Genomic DNA, 15,869 nt, shown 5'->3' on the forward strand with positions numbered 1-15,869 from the left:
ATTAGGATACTGGCTACATATCTGATCCCCATAATGCCAGATCCTAGACTGGTTATGTTTTTCTCTGTGGTGGTACTGTCATTTCTTAGATGTCTGTTAAGCAGACTATGGTGACTACTTCTTATAACCACTCAGAGATTATCGCTTTATATGAGGCCTCACGAGAATGACGATATGTTGTGGCTCGTGTGGTCTAGTGAAAGATGATATTCCCCCCAATGTCCTTTATGAGGACAATGCAGCTTGTGTTGCACAAATGAGCAGTGGATATGTAAAAGGAACCATGACAAAACATATTACGCCAAAATCCTTTTAACCACATGAGCTCCAAAAGAATGGCGAAATCACCATCGAAAAAGTTCGCTCAAGTGACAATCTTGCAGATTTGTTCACTAAATCTATGCCTACATTAACTTATGAGAAATATGTTCACAATATGCATAGATTTGAAAGACTATCTTCTTCAGGGAGAGCAAATTCTTAAAGAACAATCCTGAAGATTGGGCCCTGAAGGTCTATTATCATAATTTGCCCCTTTTCGCTAAGTTTTGTCCCACTGGGTTTTTCTTAGCATAGACTCAGAAGATTGTCATCATCAGGGGGAGTGAATTTTCAACACAATCCTGAAGATTGTACCTTGAAGGACTATAGTTGTACTCTTTTTTCCTTTTGCTAAGTTTTGTCCCACAAGGTTTTCTTAGCTAAAGGTTTTTAATGAGGCAACTAATGCAACACAAGTTTGGATCCCGAAGATCTATAGTTGTACTTTTTTTCCCTTTGCTAAGTTTTGTCCCACGGGGTTTTCTTAGTTAAAGGTTTTTAATGAGGCAACTAATGCAACAAGAATCTACTAATGTCGTGTACTCTTTTCCTCGACTAGTTTTTATCCCACTGGGTTTTTCTAGCGATGTTTTTAACGAGGCATTGACATTTCGAAGTAATATCCAAGGGGGAGTGTTGAAATCTAAGTGACATTTTGTGGAAATCTAAAAGACAAAATGTATGTGGACATTACTTTGTATGTGGACTATTAATTTCATGTTCTTTTGTATTCCATCATGTATCTATAAATTGTACGATGTATGGAAATGGATGAATATGAATAAGAGATTACAATTTCTCTTCTTCTCTTGTCTCTTGTCTCTTGTTTCATTTCTTTAGTATATTACAACAAATTACGTTTTTTTATTTTATTATAAACAATTATGTTTTTTAATTTGTGGCTTCTTTTTGAATGCTATAATATGAACAACAACCTTATTGCAGCTACGACAAAGTCTAAACTTTATTTTGGGTAAAGAATACAGAAATAGATGATCCAACGAGAATTCCACTAATTGTAAAGCACTCATTTTCGTATTTTCTTTATTTGGCTCTTCTAATGAAGTCAGACGAAAAATGTAGGGTTGAATTTTATTTTGAAGAAGTTTAAAACTGAAATGATGAAGCAAAATTCGAGAAATAAGCGTTGTGTGGTCGTCCTCCGTTGTAGTATCACAGGTGAGCGGTTGATTTCCAGAGGCTGTTTGGTTTGTTTCCTTGATATAGAGAAATGCAATTCCATGTAAAGAAACACAAGTTTTGAGTTTTCTAAACTTTTCCAAGAAATAGATTGTTTTGCTTTAGTTCGCACATAAAAAATGGTGGGAAACCAATGTATTTTTTTTATTGTGTTTGGTTCGCATAGAAAAAAAGGAAAACTTTTGTAAACAAAGCAGAGAAAGAAAAAAATCTGACGTGACAGAGTTTTCATCAATTTTACTTGGTTGGGGAAGGAAATCGGAGAGGGAAAAAAATCTTAGTTGGCGGCGATTTCAGCAGAGTTTTCCCTCTTCCATTCGAGCGAATCAAAGCGACACAAAAAAATGGACGGAAACAAAAAAGCTGACGTGGAGAGGTTTTCTGAGTTTTCCACCCCTTATAATAGCGAACAAAACAGCCCCTCAATGTAATACCTCGCTTTGAAATATTATAACAGCTAACCAAATAATAAAAATAAATAAGTCGCATGTGTATTTTGGATATTAAGGGTTTTGATACTAGCAACTAATTCAAAGTGCCGAATACAAGGCAAATTAGGGTGAGAATAGTAGATTATTGAGAAATCAAATTGAATATACCCTTCGATTTTGTAAAGATCTCTGCATAAAGAAGCCTAGTAAGATGTCACTTAGAGTTCGCCCCATGTTTTTTTTATGTTGGTATAAAAACAGTTTCGAATTTATAGTCTAGTTACCATCACTCCATTAGATAATTAGAGTTGTCGTAACTGCACTATAATCTTCTAGAAATAAAAGTATAGGGTCATCGATAAATCATGAAGTTTGAAAGTAAATCAAGAGGAAGGGACTCGTATATTTATTTCTAGCAATGCAGAAATTGTCTGGTTAGTCATACATGAGTAAGGATTTTATCCCCTCGTAACAATGAGGGATCTAGGTCATTCGCTGCACTGTAACTAGAGGGTTAGTTTAGGATTTACAACATCATTTATTTATGATGCAGATCACATCACTCATGTATGTATATTTCTGATAAGATCCCTAATTATCATATATAATTAGATAAAAGTAAATCTACCGTTCAACAAACACATAGTTAAATAGTCAAATTTAAAAACAACATATTACTCACCTTGAAAAAAAACAAGTATGTGAAAACTTGTAGGTAGGAAAAATAACTTTTTCTTGTATTTAATAAATAATGAAATTATTTAGATTAATTTGCTATTTACTTTGTATGACTATGTTTTTTTCCTATGTTAAGTTGTACAATTATGACTTATCCAAACTTCTAATTCAGGGATTAGATGCTGGGTCCCACATATCCTAACCTCTTCACTGTCAATTTTACCCTCCCAAGCGTTGACATTTTACCAACTCCCTTACGATAACAAGCAAATCACATCAAGGTCAGTTTGGGTAATTTACTTCAGCTATTAAAAAGTTACCTCTCAACTCTTTCCATTCTCTCTCCTCTCTCTGTACTTGCCCCTTCGAGCCTGTGTTTTTTTCCCTTTTATTTTCTGCTAAATATATTTCATTTTTTTTCTAGGGTTAGGGTTTTGGGAGCGAATCTGCACCAAAATTGGAAGCAAATGGTGCAGAAATTCGCTATGAGATCGGAGAGCTCCCACCTTTACCCTATTCCCCTCTCTCAATTGCCCGATTCGTGCTTGCCATGAACTAGGGTTTGTGCTTTCCCTCTCTGGTAAAATTCCTTTTCTCTTTCTCCTCGAAATTCTCTATTTTTATTGAATTTATATTTGTATTTTGTGTTTCTTAGGGGTATTAATTGATTCTAGGATGAACGTTATAATTTGGGATCTTTGTGCTTGGGCATGAATTTTGTTTTATGTGATTTGGATTTTGCAGGAAAATTATGCTTTTATTCGTCATGGCTTATTTGTTGTTGGTTTTGTTTTTTGTGTGAAGAGAATATTCTTGCCTTAATTTTTTAGAAATTGGCTGACTTTTTCATGCAAAAGTTTGTGCTTTGAGTTTGTGGAAAGACTAGATCTTTTAAAGTTGGGCCATCTTGTGTTATTTAGGCATAAGTTGTTATGCGTGTTTATTGTGTGAATTTGTGAAGTAGCTGTTAAAAGTAAATAAAGCAAAAGCTAATTTTATCATGACATTCTCATACTACATGGTAAATGTAGAAGGCATTTTTTTAATGGACTGTACCATTGTACTACATTTTTTTTCTAACCAATCGGATATCAGTTAGACTGATTCCTTCACTTGCCTGTCTATAAGATCATTTCCTTTATATGCAAAGTGAGTTTTTGTGTTCATAACCAGTCGTTGCAATCATATACAAGCTTCTTTTGTTACCTTGGACAACCTTACTGTGAAGCTGATGTTTGCAGCATATCTTACTGTTAAATTCTTGATAGTTGATCCAATTTTTGTTATAGGTTCTCCCTCTTATACAGGGTAGTTAGAAGTTTGCTTGCCTTAGCTCTTGTGATATTCTTTTGACTAGCATTATTGGTTGACTAATATTTTGTGAAGTATTCGGTTGATATATAATTTTTTTTCTTTTTTTTGTTGGGACAGGGATAGTAGTGCTAGTATGGAGATGTATAATGGTTCGGATAATGGACCTACAGAAACTTACATGGTATGCGTTTGTATTTATCATGAGTTTAAATACATGTCCCAATGTAACTTAGTAGGCAGCAAGATTTAGTGGTGCCCCCCCCCCCAAAAAAAAAATAAAAATAAATAAATAAATAAATAAAAAGAAGAAGAAAAAAGGAAAAAGAAAAAGGTTATGGAGGGAATTAATTATGTGAATTTTGCATATTGGACTGGATGCTGGTATATGCTTTAAGGTGTGAAACCTTATGAAACTCAAGGAACTCGAATTCTCCTTATTGAAAGTATTCATGTGTACATTTTACTTCTTGAAACTTATATTGGTTTTCCGTTGTTTGCTTTCCAGATGCCTGGCACTGTTCCGAACCCCCAACTAACATTATTTCAACCTTTGGAAGGGGTTGATTATATCACTAATGAAGTTGCTCCTGAGGTTACTTATGAACAAGGACTATACTACCCTGCTACCAACTATTATGGGTACTATAGTACAGGTAAAGCCTTCAAAACATATCATAATGGGTTGTAGTACCTAATTTGAAGATTAAATATTTTTGAGTCATCAATTATATTGGTGGGTGAACAGGTCTTGAGCCGCAACGTGAATGGGTTGACCAGCAGAGATTTTTTGGTTTAGATGGTCAAGAGCTTCATTATGCAGTGAGTTATATAATCAAATTTCCTGTTTGATTGTAGAATGGTGATACCTTCTGTTAGAACCAAATATATATATATATTTTTAAATAACTTGGATTCTCTGTGTTTCTGCTGCAGGTTCTGCAAACTGAAAGCTCTCCATATGTATATTATTCACCTAGCTATGGATATGCACAGCCATCTTATAATCCTTACAATCCTTACTCACCTTGTGCTGCCATTGGTCTTGATGGATCAAATATAGGAACACAACCACAACCATATTTCTCTGATCCTTCATATCAGCTACCAATCTCATCACCTGCTGCTTACATTCCGGTAATCCTCCAGCCTCATTCAGATGCTGCCCCAAATATCTCTATGACCCCTACAGTTTTGGGCTCTATTTCATCGAGTAGACAAGTCACTGCCAATTCAAAGTCAAAATCATGTGCATCTTCAAATGGGGGAGCCACTTCTCAAGGCACTGCTTCGAGGATCCTAAAATCTGAGTTGTCGGGATCTTCAACACCGGGACAGGTACTATATCCTATGTGACATGTCATTATCAGTAATATTGTCTTTCCCCTTTCTTCCACCCAAATTTATGCATATGCATATATTATTATCTTCTACGATTTGTGTTTCTTAAATAATTTATTAGCTGACGAGTTTTATTATGTTTTTTGCTTGCATTGTTCAGTTTCCTTTTAACCTTGCCATCCTTCTTCCCTCTTGTTTTTATGAAGCATTAATCCTGAAGTAGTGGCTTACGTTTGGCAATTCATACATTGATATATTTGCATGGGTTGATTGTTTTTTTTTACTTGAGTGTGGTTACAGGGAAGGACTCCTGGTTTGACACAAGTGACAGATTCCCATGGTAGTGTTTCATCGGTTCAAAATCCATCAAAAGTCCCATCGGTCAACTTCCCCCAAAACTTTGGATCCACTGTTCATGGCTGGACAACAGTTGACAGGTTAAGGCCAAGGTTCCAATTTAATGCAGCAGTGAAGAATGGGAGTGGAAACTCAGACTTTCTGGGTGAGCAAAATAGAGGGCCTCGAACAAACAGATTAAAAGGCCAACCAGCATCTGCAAGTACTATTGGACTTTCAATAAGCAAAGCTGGCGGTAATAATGCTCAGGAAGCCATTATTATTAGAGCCGATCAATACAATAAGGATGACTTCCCTCTTGACCATCCAGATGCCAAGTTTTTCGTTATAAAATCGTACAGTGAGGATGATGTGCATAAAAGTATCAAATATAATGTGTGGTCAAGCACCCCTAACGGCAACAAGAGGTTAAACAGTGCATATGAGGATGCACAAAGAATATCTACCGGAAAAGTCAAGAACTGCCCCATTTTTCTGTTCTTTTCTGTAAGTGATCATACTTCTTTAATTAAAGGCCACCATCAAGACATCTTATGTAAAAAGTGATGTAAAAATTCTTAACTTAGTAGAGGCCGGTAATATGCAGGTTAACGCAAGTGGGCAATTCTGTGGTGTTGCTGAAATGACTGGCCCTGTTGATTTTGACAATGATATGGATTTCTGGCAGCAAGACAAATGGACTGGTAGCTTTCCTGTTAAATGGCACATAATAAAGGATGCTCCAAACACTAGCTTTCGGCAGATCCTATTAGAGAATAATGAAAATAAACCTGTAACTAATAGCAGAGACACCCAAGAGGTAAATCATCCCCTATTGCCAACTTTTGACTGCTTTCTTTTACTTAATTTTGATATTGCTATCATCAAAGAAGTGCATGTTCAAGGAAATCATAATGAGTTAAATGTTCTCCTAAAGTACTGCAGTTCAGGATATTGCTGCCATATATTTTGTGTGATATTTCTCATTTCTCCAAAAATGATTGTATGTTCCAATCATATGCTTAGTAGATATTTAAACTTATATTTCTGGATAAAACTGGTTGGTGGAATCTTTATAGCATATTCCAACTATTACTTTAATTTTATATATAGCATAAATTTGTTATAGCCTTCGTGATTATTTCAGTATTCCTGTCTTTTCATTTGAATCGTTTTGAATGTTTGATGAATTGCATTCTTTATCGGCCAGATCTTGTTCATTGTTGCTTAAATTTCTTTCTATGAATACAGATAATGTATGCACCGGGCATGAGTATGCTAAACATCTTCAAGGATAGCCCCCTGAGCACATCGATCCTTGATGATTTTATGTCCGGGCATGAGTATGCTAAACATCTTCAAGGATAGCCCCCTGAGCACATCGATCCTTGATGATTTTATGTTTTATGAAGAGCGGCAGAAGATTATGCAGGGATAGCCCCCTGAGCACATCGATCCTTGATGATTTTATGTTTTATGAAGAGCGGCAGAAGATTATGCAGGAAGAGAAGTCTAGATTTACAGGAAGAAGCTACAAAACTTACATTCCTGCAATTGTTTCTGCCGAGAAGTCCAGTGATTCAGCTGGGCAGAGTGGTTCCTCTGATCAGATTGCAAAAGGGGACGGAGGTCAAGCGAGTGTAACATCTGGTCAACCTCTGAATGCTGATGTCGAGCTAACCGAGTTTAAACATAATAAGAGTTCAGGTAGTGATGGCCCAATTGAACTTGATGCCCTTGAGTCATTAAATGCTGTGAAAGATCTTAATCCTGATAAAAAGGAGGATGCCAACTATTTGAGTTCTGTTATGAAAATGAAGTCACTACCGCTCTGTGGTAAAGAAGATGAAACAGAGGCCATTATGAAAGAAAAAAGTACTCAAAGTGATGTCGTCACTGTTGGTTCAATGCACATCAAGGTAAATGGAACTGCTGAGGCTGCCTCTGAGGTTACAAATATAGGATCTACTATTGAATCCAAGACAATGAAGCTTGATGATAACAAAGGTCCTATATCTGAGGACAGTGCATCGCTGAAATGATGTTTGTGCATTATGTGGGTTTATGTACATCAGCAAGTTAAGTGTGTTCTCATCTTCAAAGTTTCTGAAACCAACCTATAGAATCTGTTGTTACCTTTCCGATATTCATGTTTCTGTGTTAAATCTGACCCTGGCATTAAGCTCAGTTTGGCAGAGTTTGTTCACCATTTGTTGTTTCTCCGTTTAGCTCTCGTGTTAAGGTGATTGGTCTAGAGGGATGGGGGATATACTTTTTCTTCTTTGTTTTCGTTATTTTAATGTGGAAGTTTACAGAATGTAACCTCTTCTATTACTATGTTACAACATCGACAAATCCAAATACAAATGCTACAATTATTCTCTTTTAAATTTGAATCCTGCTGTTCATATCTTATGTTTTTCTTTTTAATCTCTCGGATGCTGGTAACCAGGTCTGGAGTCGTTTGACCAATCCAGTCTTTTGGATTTATATGAAGAGATAACTGTAAGTTTGGATATAACATTTGGAGTCGTTTGACCAATCCAGTCTTTTGGATTTATATGAAGAGATAACTGTAAGTTTGGATATAACATGCATTTGCTCTGCTGATTTCTTTTAATTTATATGAAGAGATAACTGTAAGTTTGGATATAACATGCATTTGCTCTGCTGATTTCTTTTACCTTATATTTTCTTAGCTTTGCAACTTCCAGCGTGTGGCTCGAAGTCAAATCTTAAGTCACCTACAGCAGTGATTTCTGAATACATTTTCAGTACAAATGCATTTTCGCGGTACAAATGCTTGCATATATCTTCTCTCTTTTCCCCCCCTTCTTTTTGATATGGTTAGACATATGCTAATGAATGTTTTTCACATGCCTACCATCTTTTGCATAGTATAATGTATACTGGATATATAGAAAAAAGACTGATTGTGCCACTTTTTGCCTTGTTTCACTCCTGGTATAGATTATGGGCTCTGAGTATATATTCTGTACTGAAGAGGATACCAGAGTAGAGCAAGTACTTTTTTTTGCTCATCTTTGGTTTGGACAGGTGAATGATTGTAACATGGAAGCTTCAGTCCTTACTTTGAAGCCTTGGGATCTGAATTCAAGCATGGTGCAACCTTTGCCATCTCTGGTAAGAAACACAATCACACGCTTCAAATCCTTTTCCTCTGCTTGTTCAAGTCCAGTGTCTTCGCTTTTAAGTCACCATCTGTGGAGCTCATAGTTACAAGCTGTACTCATCTTTTTAGTTTGTGCATTAATTCATAGTATCAAGTCTCTTATTGCATTACTACTGCCATACTATTGTAATAACGAACACAAAATGTTTCCTCTCTGCTGTAGCCTGTAATTGACGATGATCCATTATAATCTCTTTTTCGTTGTTAAGAAATAATATATTTTTTGCTTTAGTTTGCGTTTTCACAGAATCAAGTCTTGTTCTTGCGATATTACTGCAAAACCATTTGTCATATTGAACACAAAAATGTTTCCTCTGTGCTGTAGCCTGTACTTGATGATGATCCATAATAAGCTTGTTTTTGTTGTTAGGAAAACGATATATCTTTTGCACGTTTGTGAACGATATATCTTTTGCACGTTTGTGAACAATCTAATTTCAAGCATCATGCAATAGTTGTGACCGCTTCAGCGAGAATTCGAGTGCGCTTGAAATCCTTTTTCTTAGCATGATCATGGCGGAGGCCTCCAGTTCTGTTGCCTTTAGGTTAAATGTCTTTTATCGCACTGTTACTGACAAATCATGTAATGTTGGATACAGAACGTGGATGCAAATCTGTTTTCACTGTGCTGCACTTGATGGTTCATTTTATTTTATTTTAGGGTGGTGGTGGTGGTGATTTTTTTTCTTTTTTTTCTTTTATTTTGTTTTTTTAGCTTTTTTTCATTTACAATGCATTTGCGCACATTAGTGAATGATCTCATGTTTTAATTTGTGGTGGCCATCTTAGCTTTTGCTCTTTTTTTTTTTTATTTTTTTGGTTATGAAAATGATATATATCAGCAGATTAATAATGATCTTATTTCAAATCCTTTGCAGTTTCTTCCATTTTAAAGAAACTATCTTTGAGCTCGATGCACGGGGTATTATTTTCCTTCTGTTTTTCTTTTCACATTACAAGTCTGTTATGATGTTATCGACAACTTGCGTAACGTTGGATACAGATATATTCTCACTGCTCTGCGTTTGTTGTCAAGAGACGATACCCCGTGCACGTTGATGAGCACCTGATTTTGTGTGAGTCTGTGACATGGGTTATGATTTATGAAGATCTTATGAAAGAGGGAGGTTTCAGTCGGAGGCCGGAATGGTGTATTATATGTTGCCTCTGGTTTGGATGTTTCATCGGTGATGAACTGAATCAAGAGTTGCGACCACCACAGCCTGCAATGATATCTATCTACTAAAAAAAATTCAGGTGTTTTTTGTTTGGACAAATTTCTGAAAGCGCCTGTTTTTAATATTTAAATAGCAAAAACGGCCTTTTGGAAGAAAAAAAATTAGCAAAACCGACCATTTTCTTCAGAAAAAGAGTCGTTTTTGCTGTTATTGTGATTTAGCGAAGTGTACGGGGCTACTAGTCCCGTACACTTCATTTCTGTTATCGTGAGGAAAATAGAAATGAAGTGTACGGGTTTACTAGTCCCGTAGTCCCGTACACTTCGCTAAATCACAACTGCAAAACCGATCATTTTCTTCAAAAAATGGTCGGTTTTGCTAATTTTTTTTCAAATGGTCATTTTTATATTTAATTATTAAAAGTGGGTGCTTTTAAAAATTTGTCCTTTTTGTTTTTGTTTCAAAAAAAAAAATTAAAAACGCGGGTGATATGTGGCCTCGGTGCGATTAGTCCCATTTTTACTATGAAGGATGACGTGTGAAAAAGCTATTTGGATCGATAAATAGTACAAATTCTTCATCTCCTATTCCAATCTTATTAATTTGTAGTTATCTTCCTTTCGGAGACAATTCTTACTACATCTAGTGTGAGAATTGGGGAGTAATAAGTAAAATTAGCAATTGAGGTATCTATCCTCACCAAGAGAGCTATACGTACGTGTGATCTTATCTGCCTTCTTACTAATGATTTTAAGGATAAAAAAATTCACTAAGGAAACTCTCTATTCACAACAAATAGAATTGCATGGAACTATTTGCAATTGGGTGATGCTACTAAGGGTCTGGTAGCAATTAACCCTTTAATATATTATGGAATTAAAGATGCAATATTTTGATTAAATCCGTATATTGTTATGCTCACAATAATATGCAACCTCAAAAAAAAAGCACAATAACAACAAATTAAACACCCTCTAATAAAAAGGAAGTCTAAATCCCTTTGTAAATTTGCACTTCACATGTCGTACGCCCCCGCCGGCCCCGGGTTGAAATTCTGCAATATATGATTTTTTTTTTCTTTTTGATATTAGTCTCATAAATATCCAATATTTTTTAATTTTGTTGCAATATATGATTTTTTTAAATTTTTTATATTAGTTTCATAAATATTCATTTTTGAATCAAATCCCTCAAATCATTGAAATTGCTTTTAGACCCCACCCCCCCCCCCGCCCTAACGCCCTAAAACGCCACACACGCACACGCACACGCACAAAAGCAAGTCACCTTCGTACACCGTTAACCGAACGGTCGCGAACATCCCAGAATCGTACAAGACGCCCTTTCAATTTCCCCGCGCTGCTTTCAAAACTCTTGCACCCAACCACACACCACCGCCCTCAATGCGCTTCCCGCCACTCCGTCTCCGGCCGGGCTTCAACCCCGGCTATCCTCTCGGCCAACAACCTGCATCGCCGCCATGCCGGCCTCGGCCAGATCATCTGGCCCGCAAGGTGTTCGACGAAATGCCGGAGCGAACCGTCACCTCCTTCAACTCCCTCATCGCTGCCTACTTCCAAAACCAACAGCCTCACCAAGCCCACCAACTGTTCACCACAATGCCCCAACGAAACACCGCCTCGTACAACACCGTCATCTCCGGCCTAATCAACTCCAACCAATTCTCAGCTGCGCTGTCCCTCTTCGCCTCATTGCCCGACCCCAATGTCGTTTCTTGGACCACGATTCTTCGTGGTTATGTGCGAGAGAGGCTTATCTCAGAAGCAGAGAGCTTTTTTTGGAAGATTCCGGAGAAGAATGTAGTGACGTGGACGGTTATGGTCGGGGGATTGCTTGGAGAAGGGAGGGTGGAGGATGCTAGGAGATTGTATGATGAGATGCCGGAGAAGGACGTGGTGGCGAGGACGAGCATGGTTTGTGGGTATTGTAATGCGGGGAGGACGAGGGAGGCGAGGGAGGTTTTCGACGAGATGCCAAAGAGGAACGTGGTTTCGTGGACCGCGATGGTTTCGGGATATGCACATAATGGGCAAGTATGGTTTTCTCGAACTTTAACAGGGGCTTTTACAGTTGCAAGTAAATTCACCAATTAGGAGAGTTGGTAAGATTATAGTTAATGGTGCAAAGGCGACTAGAGGTGGTCCTAAAAGAAACTGTTTAGAAAAAATTAAGAAGTTATGATAATGGTTAAGTGAGGAGATGACCCCAATAGACATGAATGGAATATTAGGATTGATATAAGCCAAACCCAAAATTTTGGGATAATTGTTTTGTTGTTGTCGTAACGGCACATAAGTTTCTGGAGATGATTAACTAGGATGAGCTGAAGTATGTCTAATGATATTCATATATGGTTGTTTATGCACATAATCTTTAAAACGTTTTCCTTTTAGGGAAATATGGTTTAGAAATGAAAAGGTTAAACTCGTCACATATGCCTTCATTTGGTGGATCATTTGTAGGAAAATCTGTTAAATGGTATTCTGATCCCTCCATTCCCTTATATTTCCATCTTTATTTATATTAGTTTTTGGTTAATATCTTGCATTGGATTGTACCTATTTATTACATATCCTTTAATGAGATTTCATAAGAGTACAATTAAAAATCCGTCATATAAGGGGCTAGTTTAGTTCCAAATTTTGGATTTTCCGATTCTGACCAATTGAGAATCCTCCAAAATCCTGAAAATGTTCATGTTTTTGGTTAATTGTGGAGCCCACTTCTCTTTTTCTCTGCAAAATCAGGTAACGAATAGAGGGTTTGTGATGCAGGAATTCACTGTCTTTTTTAGCATTAATTTGATGTGAATATGAACATATTACCTATATCAGTCCTGTTTGTATCCCTACTCGTAGGTGGATCTTGCAAGGAAACTCTTTGAAGTGATGCCAGAGAAGAATGAAGTTTCGTGGACAGCGATGCTGACTGGATATGCACATGCTGGACGGATTGAAGAGGCAGCAGAGATTTTTCATGCGATGCCAGAGAAACCGTTGATAGCTTGCAATGCGATGATTACTGGATTTGGGATGAACGGAATGGTTGACGAAGCAAAAGAGGTTTTTCATCGGATGTTGGAGAGAGATGAAGCCTCATGGAGCGCGATGATTAAGATTTATGAGCAAAATGGTCTACAAATAGAGGCATTGGATTCTTTTCGTTCAATGCAAATGGCTAGATTCTGTCCGAATTACCCCTCTATCATCAGTATTCTTACTGTCTGTGCTGGCCTTGCAATTCTTGGCCATGGCAGGCAGGTTCATGGGGTAATAATGAAGCACCATTTTGATTCTGATGTATTCATTGTTTCGGCTCTGATCACAATGTATATTAAGTGCGGTGATCTCCCTAAGGCTAAGAGGCTCTTTAATATGTTTCATTCAAAGGATGTTGTGATGTGGAACTCCATGATCACAGGCTATTCTCAGCATGGACTAGGAGAGGATGCTTTGAGACTCTTTGAAAGTATGATCTCAACAGGAATGGTTCCTGATGAAATAACTTTTATCGGTGTTCTTTCAGCATGTAGCTATACTGGAAAGGTCAAAGAAGGGAGAGAGATTTTTGAATCCATGAGCTCAAGATTCTCACTTGAACCAAAAACCGAGCATTATGCTTGTATGGTCGATCTCCTTGGCCGAGCTGGGTTTGTTGATGAAGCAATGGATTTGATCAAGGAGATGCCAGTTGAGGCCGATGCTGTTGTGTGGGGAGCTCTGTTAGGTGCATGTAGGACCCATAAAAATTTTGAGATTGCTAAAATTGCTGTCGAGAAGCTTTCACGTCTAGAACCTGGGAACTCTGGGCCTTATATTTTGCTTTCTCATATATATGCTTCTAGTGGGAGATGGAAAGATGTTTTCGAGCTGAGAAAAATTATGAGCTCGAGGAATATAAGTAAGTCTCCAGGATGTAGTTGGATTGATATTGAGATGAAAGTGCATATGTTTACCGGTGGAGATATGTTGGCTCATCCTGACCACAGGATTATTATTGATATGTTGGAGAGGCTCGATGGGTTGTTGAAGGAGGCAGGATATTGTCCTGATGGTAGTTTTGTGCTCCATGATGTTGATGAGGAGCAGAAATCTCAAAACTTGCGATACCACAGTGAACGACAAGCTGTAGCATATGGTATCCTTAAAGTTCCAGAAGGCTTGCCAATTCGTGTCATAAAGAACTTGAGGGTGTGTGGGGATTGTCACTCAGCTATCAAGTTGATTGCGAAGATCACCGGACGAGAGATTATCTTGAGAGATGCCAATAGATTTCATCATTTCAAGGATGGCTCTTGTTCTTGTGCAGATTATTGGTGAACATTTCTCCTTGGTCACATGGTAAGGCAATCTTTTTTTTCCTGGCAATACTTGCTGATATTTTTCTTATTTGGTTACTTAATCCATACTATGTCATAAAAGTAGCTTGCCAAGATATCAATATATATTTCATCTGCAATTCTTTTGGCGGCCGCCGCACGCCCCTCACCCCCCTCTGTTTTTGTTAACATCTATTAGTAAGAGAGAGGTGGTTTTTTTTTTTTGGGGGGGGGGGGGGGGTGGGGGGGGGTCCTCATGATTGGTTTTCTAGAGGATATTAAGCATGTAAATGTCAGAGGTGATACTGGGTATTTGGGTTCATATTTTGAATGAGCAAATCAAGCAACAGGTAGCATCTAAAGTCTTTAATTGATAATGATATGTCAACTGGAAGTTATCTTGAGAATGCACATATCTGGCATCCAAAGAAGAAAGTGGATTTGAATAAATATAGTAGACCTTCAGAGCATTCAAATTTTATATTAACCTTGTGAGCGAATCTATATTTAGAGAAGATTCTTTTAGAAATATTCTTAGAGTCTAAGGTTGTGTGGATTATCACTTTTGAGTTGGATCAGACTTTCAGCTTCCAAAAATTTAACAGACTGCTTACACAAAAATATTACATGCCTCAGATTCAGGACTAGCTTGCTAGGATTTCATAGATATTCTCTAGGAGGTGAAAAGAAATGAGAGAAGCAGTTCTATATTATAGAGCTCATTACAATTATAAATAGACCTATGGTAGAACATAAAGAATTCTAGAAGTATAGGGTTATAAACCTAGAAGACAAACACTTGTGTGTTGGGATTCGAGTTTGTTAGATTTGTTTAACTTCTGATATAAAAACCGAAGAATGGTTATGAATGGTCCATAAAAGGGCAGAAACAAAAATCAATATGATTTTTTTTACTTGTTAATGCTCATTTTTCATTCAATTAGGTCCCCATGCTCATCAAAAAAGTACTTTATATTTTCTAAGTATGCTTTTCATATTACAATTTTTTGTTACTATGCTCGGAAGCATATTGATTCCTTTCATGCACTTACGACTGAAAACAAGTCTAAGAAGGAAATCAATGTTTCTTTAGTATTTTAGTCCAACCAAGACTTGTAACTCATCCAAATTTTGGAAAGTCTTGCGTTAATTATTATGATATAAAATCTATAAATAATCCTAGGGATTGCAACTGCCAGCAATTGTTTTGCTTCATAAGGATCTGACTTATATGAATGTATCTTCATTCAAGTCTTCATCTTGTAACGTGATATGGATCAGATTAGATAAATCTTAGCATCATTTAAGCCTCCAGTTGTATACTTTTATATAATTGTAAAAATGTCTAAAGGCTGCCTTGACTTTCTGTTTATATCTCAAGTGGCTCACTAGCACGTGGGCCCTTGGTCAGTTGCATTAAATATAGCATTACTTGCAGATAGACCCCCTTCACTATCGCCCAATTGCAGATAGACACCATGTAGTTCTATTATTGTGGATAGACCCCTTCTACTATCGCCCAACTGTGGATAGACCCTCTA

General features: G+C 37.1%; 2 protein-coding genes across 7 annotated transcripts in view; both read left to right on the top strand.

Annotated features, from left to right (window-relative positions):
• Positions 2,974-8,014, top strand: LOC109841428 (YTH domain-containing family protein 1-like). Of its 4 annotated transcripts, XM_020410399.1 has the most exons (10): positions 2,974-3,210; positions 4,062-4,125; positions 4,450-4,597; positions 4,690-4,763; positions 4,878-5,279; positions 5,583-6,125; positions 6,226-6,438; positions 6,870-6,902; positions 6,973-7,041; positions 7,112-8,014. In XM_020410399.1, exons 2-10 carry the CDS (start codon positions 4,078-4,080, stop codon positions 7,658-7,660), a joined length of 2,079 nt encoding a protein of 692 aa, XP_020265988.1. In that variant the 5' UTR covers positions 2,974-3,210; positions 4,062-4,077; the 3' UTR covers positions 7,661-8,014. The 4 variants fall into 4 exon arrangements, with proteins under 4 accessions (XP_020265988.1, XP_020265987.1, XP_020265989.1 ...); XM_020410398.1 differs by lacking the exon at positions 6,973-7,041 and having other exon boundaries at positions 6,870-6,928; positions 7,069-8,014; XM_020410400.1 differs by lacking the exon at positions 6,973-7,041 and having other exon boundaries at positions 2,974-3,190; positions 6,870-6,928; positions 7,069-8,014.
• Positions 11,393-15,869, top strand: part of LOC109843259 (pentatricopeptide repeat-containing protein At1g56690, mitochondrial-like) — a 15,085-nt gene continuing 10,608 nt past the window's right edge. For all 3 annotated transcript variants that reach the window (XM_020412189.1, XM_020412190.1, XM_020412188.1), the window contains exons 1-2: positions 11,393-12,043; positions 12,869-14,350. In XM_020412189.1, coding sequence (XP_020267778.1) covers positions 11,393-12,043; positions 12,869-14,329 — 2,112 coding nt within the window. In that variant the 3' untranslated portion in view covers positions 14,330-14,350. The remainder of the gene's footprint in view (positions 12,044-12,868; positions 14,351-15,869) is intronic.

The sequence above is a fragment of the Asparagus officinalis genome, chromosome 5 (genome assembly GCF_001876935.1).
Source record: "Asparagus officinalis chromosome 5, Aspof.V1, whole genome shotgun sequence".
Taxonomy (NCBI): domain Eukaryota; kingdom Viridiplantae; phylum Streptophyta; class Magnoliopsida; order Asparagales; family Asparagaceae; genus Asparagus; species Asparagus officinalis.